At 34.3% G+C, this 9,272-nt stretch overlaps 1 protein-coding gene across 1 annotated transcript; it reads right to left on the bottom strand.

Moving 5' to 3' along the window:
* Window positions 1-1,036: 1,036 nt before the first annotated feature.
* LOC113751948 lies at window positions 1,037-6,276 on the bottom strand. Its single transcript, XM_027296095.1, has 4 exons — window positions 5,573-6,276; window positions 2,799-3,082; window positions 2,270-2,497; window positions 1,037-1,864 (listed from the first exon to the last, which is right to left on the bottom strand). Exons 1-4 carry the CDS (start codon window positions 5,997-5,999, stop codon window positions 1,352-1,354), a joined length of 1,452 nt encoding a protein of 483 aa, XP_027151896.1. The 5' UTR covers window positions 6,000-6,276; the 3' UTR covers window positions 1,037-1,351.
* Between the last annotated feature and the right edge of the window lie 2,996 nt (window positions 6,277-9,272).

Here is a 9,272-nt window from a genome sequence, read left to right as displayed (position 1 = left end):
GATATGCACAAACAAAACTTCCTGGAACCATTTCCTGAGAGTTTGGATGTCCTCGAGCACACTACTTTAACATGCTGTCCAGGTAGACTCCTATATTGATTTTATCCACTATCACCATGCAGACTGCCTGGATTTGTATCCTTCTCCAACCTTCAGGGTTTGCCTCGTTTAGTGCTGTCCTTAGTGCTATCCTTCTCCAACCTTTAGCTGCTATAGTGGATAGGAATGGCAACGGGGTGGGGGATTCTTCACCCGTGGCTCGCCCCGTTGCCCAAACATTTCCCCAGTCCCATCCCCCACCACCCGCCCCGCCCTACTTCTATCGCGGGTGCCCAAAGGGGCTATTAGAATAAATGTATAATTAATAAAAAATGTAATTTGTAATTCAGTAAAAAAATATAATTATTAGTGTAACTAACATAGATATATATATATATATATCCCTTCCATTCCTTACCCCCTTTTTTAACGAGAGAAGAAAATAATCTCCTACCCCATCCTATGGACACCCATCCTAATTGTCTCATCCCTAATAGGAGTGGCCCAAGCAACCAAGATTTTTCCTAAGTGCTCGATGACATATGTAGACAATTCAAAAGTTTATGAGTATTATAGAAAGCCCACACCGAACACCCTAGTTGTGGTCCAGTTGTACCAGATCAATTGGCCCATTAAATCCAAAATTGTTGAAGGAAGGATGTGTCCCAAATGGGCTTTGAATTGCAGTGTTTTCATCACAAAAGCATTTCTAAATAGTAAAAGTACTTTTAAAGGTTTTTCTAAGAAAATTTTGTTTACCATTTTATATAGAACATTATTCCGTGAATTTATGAGGAAACTTTTTTTTTTCTCAAAAGCACTCTTAATACAATGCAAAATTGTATGCTTTTGAAAAACTTTTCTGATTTAATAAAATCATAATAAATTTTGAGTACCTTGTCGTAATATCCAAACTAAATTGAACCATGTCAATATAAAAAATTAAAACCATACATTGCCCAACATAGAAAAAGCATTTATGCAAGGATGCTCCAAAAAAAAATAAATTATTTGCTAAGCATTTCTTCTCTAAAAGCTCTGGTACACAAAGTATTTCATGATAAGTCCCAACCATTCCTAACACGCACCATATCTGAAGGCAAAGGCAACTTTCACGATAACTATTTATGCAACTATTAGCTATTGATGAGGGTCAATTGCTCTTTCAAGTCATATCTAGGTTAACAGGTGTTACATACAACGCAAATTTATTTTGGGGCTCGCACAATTGCACACAGAAAGGTGCCTGTCCTATGTACATTAAACAGAATCGACAGAATAGGGTTACAGAAAAAGACTGCTAAGAAAATTATCATACCCAATTATTTGAGAGTGTAAAATCATGAAACCTGAAAGAGGATTCTCCTGCAGTATCTCTTTCAAGCCTACTTTCTGAACCATCACTACTGACTATCCTGCTTTCAACTGAAGTTTCAGGCTGCAAAGGAAGGACCTGGTTTTCATTTGGATGTTGCCCGAGAAGAATTTCAGGTGGCACTGGGAGCACAGTTGGAGAGATGGCTCTAGACCTGATGCTACTGGCACTTGGGATACCTACGGACCTATTCCATATGAAGACATGAAGGATGATAGGCACCCTGGCATGGCGATGCAATGAGAGCTTTTGGCTAAGAGAAACCGTGTCAAAACAGCGGATGGCTCCTGATGGAGAAACCATCCATGGAAGGACCTTCATATTAGATATTCTTGACACCACCAAGAGTTTACATTCTCTGGTAGCTTCCTTGTAGAGACTGCTTAGACCTGATCGTGATGAAGGTGCTTCATCATCTCCTTCAATAACCGATGAAATGTAGATGAATCCCTGTCAATTTTCAGTAATTTATTACCAAAAGTTAGCTCGTTGCAGCTGGAATACAAGATGAAAAAAATGGCTAATTCTAGGCCTCAGGGGCATTACTCCATGTCATGTGAAAAATGACTCCTGAAAGAACTATATATGCAAGGTATTAGTATTTTGCTTTTTTACAGTGCAGATGAAATTTTATCCACTGAAATCAGAAAAAGATAACATCCAAGTTGTTGCTTGCTCAATGTAATTGAGAAAGAAAAGGACAAGAAGCATTTAATTTCTTAAGCTACTTAACTGAATCACTTAATCATAGTTCATTCAAACTTGATCAACCTTCATTGTCATACAAAAAGAAAGGTAGCTGTCCCCCATTATACACTATTATGCGAAATGTAAAAGCCCGAAGCAGTTACCAACCTCCTCTGTTCTGCTGATGGCAAAGCCTAGCTTTGTGTCATTTTCTTTTATTTTGACCTCAATTGGAACCTCTCCTCCAAGTGGTGAAAACCATAACCGCACTGCACGGACTACACCTATATCCACCCCATGGTAGTCTTCAAAACCATATAGGCTTGTACTAGCAAGATTTGATAAATCTGACAGTGATCCAGCACTGACAGTGGAAGATGCTGTTTCTCCAGATATCTGAGAACAATGAATTGATACAAACTAAAATCGTCAGAGGTCAAAAAGAATAACTAACCCAACTGAATAGCATGTTGAACAAGTTAACAAGATAGTCAGGTGGAAAGTGACAAAAAATGAGAATCATGAATGTTCAAACAGAATGGACATCCAATTTGGCTAAAGAATTTTGCGTTTCCTGGTTCATATGCTCTGAATACATGGCTTGTCCTGCAACCATAATTGCATGATTTTTTCGAGCTATATGAGTTGTTGAAACATCTTATATCTCCTGGGGCATTATCGCTAATTTACCATTTACCTTGGTGAGCAAGGACTCTGTCTGGACATTCATGAAAACAATTGGTACGCCTGATGCCTGAGATGAATTGAGCCATGCATTTGCTCTGGCAAGAGTATCCTCCAGATCATTGCAGCGGAAAGACACAGTGTCCGAGGCTTTTGGCAAGAGAAGCATCGAGTAAAAGCTGCTCGAGTTCGGAACAGACAGCATCTCATGCATTCTCCTCTCCCATGGATATGAAACATACCCATCTTGAAGTGGTGTATTGGCCAGTTCATTCACCATCAAGTCAATCCTCGAAGCTGCAGAGCAATAATCAGTTAAGCATATTAAAGAAATACAAAAATAAGATCTACGGAAGAACATGGGATGGCAAATGTATCAACTTCTGGCTCTTTTCGGGAAGTTCAATAACCCAAAATTCCTCATCTTTTCTCTTGAAGTCACTGAGGATTGCAGATTTGTTGCCAAGGAAACTAAGGGAGATAAAACCACATTCGAACACTTGACAATTTTTACCAAGTGTATACTTAATTGTAAATGAGGTTCGGGTGGCACTGACAAAGTTGCTGAAATCTTTGTAAATTTTGGCTTCCATGTCTATATACTCGGTAAAGATTCAAGTCAAATGTCATTCCCATGAAATGTTTATTTTGGGAAGGACCTATGGCTCCTCCTGAAGTTTGTCAAGGCATATGACAAGTTTTCCAGGTAATTATTCAATTTAGTTATAGTAGGTTTTGTTATAAATGATTGTTTGGTAAGATTTTCCATTCACTTCTATTATTTTAAAAAAGGGAAAGGCTTTCAAAACATCCCTCACATTATGCCAAATGAATTTTTTTTAATTTTACTTTTAAAATAGTAACTTACATCCCTTACAAAATTAAGTCGACAAAATTTGGTTCCAATCCAAAATTTTGACAACTTTTTACCTTAATCCATCACATGACTCACAGATGATCTTTTTTTAGGGACAAAAAGTTAGAACCCACCCTCCCCCCTCCCAACTTTTATTACGTAAATAAAGAGATTTTGAATCTAAAACCTTCTACTTACAATTCCTTTCACCTTACCACGTAACCCAACTCTTCCCCATAAATCCCATTTGTAATTAAAAAAATTACTCAATTCATATTCATTTTGCCCTAAGAAAAAAAATCTGATCTAAACCATATTCATTTTTCCATGAAAAGCTAGGATTTGGACCAATATATATTCATTTTTGTCACTCAAATAGTGGAATCTGACTTTTTTGTATATAAAAAATGACTATATGTCGGTTATCTAGTGCGTTCAAACTAAAAGTGGTTGAAAAATTAGGTGGGAACCAAATTTTGCTAACTTAAATTTGTAAGAGACATAAAATTAATATTTTAAAATTTAAGGATGAAAAAATTTATTCGACAACATATAAGGGATGTTTTGAACAATTTTCCTTTTCAAAAATTAAGAGTAAAATTTGTATGCAGTGATAGTATATACACTATCATGGTTGGATTCATGATGCATGTACAATAATTAGATTTCAAATTCAAATTTTGTATAATTGTCATTTATCCAAACGTGACAATGTATATACTGTCAATATCTAAACGATTCACCCAAAAATTAAAAGCGCCAGAGCATTGTTCTTCTTTTGGACATAAAAATCATGAGATTTCAAGATTCACATTTGCTAAGATTTGAGATCAACCGACACAGGAATAGCTAGTCATCCATGGAAATTGAAACATGTCATGATTTTTTGTGCTAAAAGATGAAAATACTTATTTGCTTATTTAATTATCAATTGAAACTTCTCGTTCACAGTTTAAAAATAAAAAAAAAGTTACTATTATTAAAAAAAGAGAGAAGAAGAAGAAGACAAGGAACTGTTAAAAAAAGGGATTCAATTTAATCAGAAGAAATTATAATATGGCAGTCTAGTCTGTAATTATTGACAACTCAACAAGAATCAATGCAATCATGAAGTCAAGGCGAGGCACTTCTCCCATTTTAAACTGGAAACTAGGAAGACTTACAATTATTCCAAGTCAACCACAACTATTTAACAAAAAGATCAGCACCATCAAGAAAGTGAATGCCTATCAAAATTGAATAAAATGAGATACATATATCTGGAATGCACTCTGCAAAAGAGTTATCCTCACGGAGAAAAAATCAACAACTATTATACAATTAAAAGTAAAGGAAGCAGACAAAGTAATCATGTGTCAAATGTGAATGCGCGAGAGTCACATTTTATTGATGAAAAGGTTGACTTCTTTTAGTTTCCTTCATTATAGAAATTCGACCTGGCCTGGCCATGGAAATGTATATAACATATCCAAATAAGTTCAACTTAATTCAATTAGTATCACTTCAATATAGACTTTTAAGGAAAAGGGCTTGCGGATTCATATTGAGCACCTCTTTCAAAAGAAGAAAAAAAAAAAGAAGAAGAAAAGAAGAATATGGATTTTAGCTTTTTCATCTTAGACAAAATATTGCTTTTACAACACCTAATTGAAAAAATGCATATCTTTGATGTGTCTGTCATCGAAGTTTAATCAAAAGAAGAAGTAAATTAACTTAATCTTCTCGTACACTTGATTTAAGGAGTAGATTAAGTATAATGATTGAGATTATTATATCTACAATTGTAATAGTTTTCAACTCCTAAATGATGAACATCATTAGACAAAGTCCACAAACGTGTGCACACTCTGTACATAAAATAACAACTTGTGTAAACTACTAGCAAAATAGTGTAGTCAATTATTCCAAGAAAGGTCATCTCAACAACTTACCTTGTAGCTGTAAGCATTCACTCACCGTCCGATCTGAGAACCCTACAGCATAATTTGGATCATCAATGGCTCTCAACATATACTGTCTTTTGCCGGCAGATTCATTAGGGACAATACAAGCCAGCAGCTCAGCACACTCATCGGCGGCTCTTCGGACGGTAACCTTGATAGATGTCTCTTTAGACTTGAATGAATTGTGCAGAATTTTCTGCACTCCAGATTTTCCATTCTTGAATGGTGCTCGAATTGTCAAGTTTCCGATCCTTAGCTCTTCAACGATGTCCCCGGTCTGCAACAGGTTTCCCGTCCATTCATCAGCTCTTGAACTCCCCTTTATGCACTGTATCGATAGGACTAAAGGGCCTGAAGATTTCATACTGCCCGAAGAAGACCGGAAATCTGATGAGTTAGAACGGTCCATGCGCATTTTTTTCACTTTTTTTGGGTTGAGGATCTTGGAGTTTTGCAAGATTCAAACAGGGTTTTGATTAAAAGGAGTTGATCAATTGTTGTTTTGTGAAAAAAGTGGAATATAGTGCTAAAAGATCATTGCATGAGAATTGATGGCTGTTTATCTAAAGATTCAAATGTTTGTATGTGTATACATAAAAAGATATCTAGTAGAAAATGATTTAGCCACTAAGTTGGAATATGAAGGCAGGAATGGGGAGGAGTGGCTGTTGGTATTGTGGGTTGTTTGGAGAAGAGGGAATATGTAAAGCGAGGGGTATATAAGAAAAGTCGATAAAACACAGAAGTGTAATGATGGTAGTTGGATTGGAGGACTCATTTTGAAGGAGTTACAATTTTCAATATTTTGTTCCTAGTACTAGGAATAATTGTTAATTGGTAATTATTGAGCAACTTGGGTGAGGGTCAACTTAAGTAAACAAATTATCGAATTCATAGTCTAGTATGGGGAAATTTCAAGGATTTTCTATTTTTTGGTTTATTTAGTGTGAATATCTTTGATTTTAGGATCTAAATGAGGCATTTTATAACATTTTCTGCAGTCAATTTTGAGTTCAAGAACCAGTGTACATTTTGGAATAATTGTGATAAGAGCTAGACTTAACTTCTTGCAGGATTTTGGTAAAGCTAGCTACGTTATAAAACACTACAAACATAATTCAAGTACTTGGAAGAATTTTTAATTTGGAATTATTGACCAGGATTGATATCACTAGGGCAGACAAATTATAGAGTATACAGGGTAGTATGTGGAAATTTCAAGGAATTTCTTTTGTTTGGTTATTTCATGTGAATTTCCATGTGTTTAGGGTCTAATTATGAGCTCTTCCATAACATTTTGCTATAGTCAAGTTTGAGTTCAACTATAGCCTACATTTTCTATGTAGTTTATAGTATAGTCACTTGGTCAGGTTTGTGTTCATTTGTCTTATTTATTTTAAGGGATAATTTCACAAATCTCCCCTGAAGTTTTTGATAATTGCACTCAGCTCCTGTCAGGTTTAAGAAATTACATTAACCTCTCTTGGTGTGATAATATGACTATAATGTCCTTCGCTTAATAGATAATTCACAATATGATACAAGGGTTAAATAAAACAAAAAAAAAGAAAAAGAAACTCTATCTCTTTTATTTTCCACCAACAACCATTCCTTCTTTCTCCTTTTCTCTCACTTTTGTAAGCAACGATTCTTTCTTCCTTTCTCTTATTGTCTCTTTGCCTTTCCTTTACTCTTACTTTTTCTCTATATCCACATCTCTATTTATCTTAATAATGATCTACTATACCATAACCATCTCTGTTTACTTGAAGAATATGGCACTATTTTACTTGTAAGAGTAGATTTCATTATCAACTAAAGAGAAATGAATATGCTTGTAGTTATGATAAAGAAATAAATAATGCAATTGATAACTAAGAAGCATGGAAGAAGAGGGATTAGTGGGAAAATTGTTAGGTTGATTATTATCCTAAAAACTTGTGTAGGATATTAATAAATGCATTTGATTTTCTTTACTTGATTAATATTGTTGATTCTGGTTTTATTATGGATGGCTTTAATTTGTTTTACGATGTTAATATATATTTCTGTGGAGATCGGAGTATTGCTTTACTGTTGGTGGTAGGTTAGATTATTATTTGTTTTGTGATAATGCTAGGTATTGAATTGAAGTTTAGAGTATGAGTTTGGTTGTTGGTTGTTAAGGGAGAATTAATTTTTCAAAAACATTTAGACTGGGATTATAATACAAGACAGATGTTGGGATTTTTGGAGTTGCTAAAATTCTTGAATTGTTCAAACTGTTTGCTTAGAAGGTTTGTTGCATGTTTGGACATAATTAGATCTAGCATTATAGTTTGAAGTGTGTTTGCTTGGTGGTGGTGTTGTTGCAAATTTGTAAGAAAGTGTTGAGAAAACTAGTTTTCTTTTGTTTTTTTATAGGACAAGGGTAATTTAGAATATTTGAGGAAAAATCTAGCCTGATGGATTTATCTTGTTACCTAAATAGTAAAAACAAGGGAACTAGGTGTAATTTCTAAAACCTGAGGGAAGCTCTCTACAATTGTCAGATACTTCAGAGGAGATTTGTGAAATTATCCCTTGTTTTAACTATTGTTGTAGTTCATTTGCAATCTTTAAAAATATATATGGAGGGGGATGAAAATGGCTCCCACTATAAAGTTGTACTAATTGCTAAGGTTGTTTCAAGACAAGAAGAAAATGAAGATGGTATTTGTAAAATTCGCCAAGCATAAAACCAAATTAAAATTTGTTAAAGGAATTAGATTGGGTGTCGGTTGAAATTAATAGACTAAGTGTAAGACTGAGTGAACTTGCAACACACATACATTTTGATGAGGAATTTCTAGATCCTCAGTGTCTTAGTACACTTTTGTATAGTTCAAGTTAAACCCTTGCTCATATAGTGTTATGCTTTTTACTATTAATAAATCTATCTATCGTTTCCGGAAAAAAAAAAGAGAAAACTCGAAAAATTGATTGATAGACGGATCATACAAAATTCTGGCCCCACTAGCATTTGCCATTATATATAATTTTGTTGAATTAATTGAAGGGATAATTTTGTAAACCTCCCTTGAGGTTTTAATAATTGCACTCGATTCTCCTCAAATTTAAATAATTAAACTTACCTCCATTGACACAGTAAAGTACCTATAATAACCTCTACTTAGTAGACAATTCAAATCCTATTTCTCTATTTCGTCTATTTTCACTCCTCTCTTTCCTAGTTATTATACTATTACACCCTCATTTTTTTATTTTCAGTTTTATAGATATTAGCAAATTGAATTGCAAAATCAACCATTCAACTTAGGGAGCAAATTATGTGTCAAACTAAAAGAAAATGAAGAGATTCACAATGATAGAGAAATAAATAATGAATTTGATAATTGAAACAGGAAGAAGGAACAAATGTGGGAAATTTGCATTTTTTTTTTGTGACAAACATTGATACTGTATATGCAATTTGGGATTTTTTGGGCGACTACTTGAATTTCGAATTAGAGTTTTTGCTAGGATGTTGTTAGAGATTTGGATGGTCAATTTGTGCAAAGTGTAAAAGAAAACTATTGAGTATACTTATTTTTCTTTTTTGGTTTTGTACAAAGGGTAAATTCTGGATTTTTGAGAGAAAATCTAGCTTTTTGGCCTTAGGGGTGGGCAAAAATAACGTTAACTTGAAAACCTGCTATATCAAATCTGA

This window comes from Coffea eugenioides, chromosome 1 (genome assembly GCF_003713205.1).
Source record: "Coffea eugenioides isolate CCC68of chromosome 1, Ceug_1.0, whole genome shotgun sequence".
Taxonomy (NCBI): domain Eukaryota; kingdom Viridiplantae; phylum Streptophyta; class Magnoliopsida; order Gentianales; family Rubiaceae; genus Coffea; species Coffea eugenioides.
The sequence above is the reverse complement of the archived record's forward strand: the minus strand, read 5'-3'. Positions and strand labels throughout refer to the sequence as shown.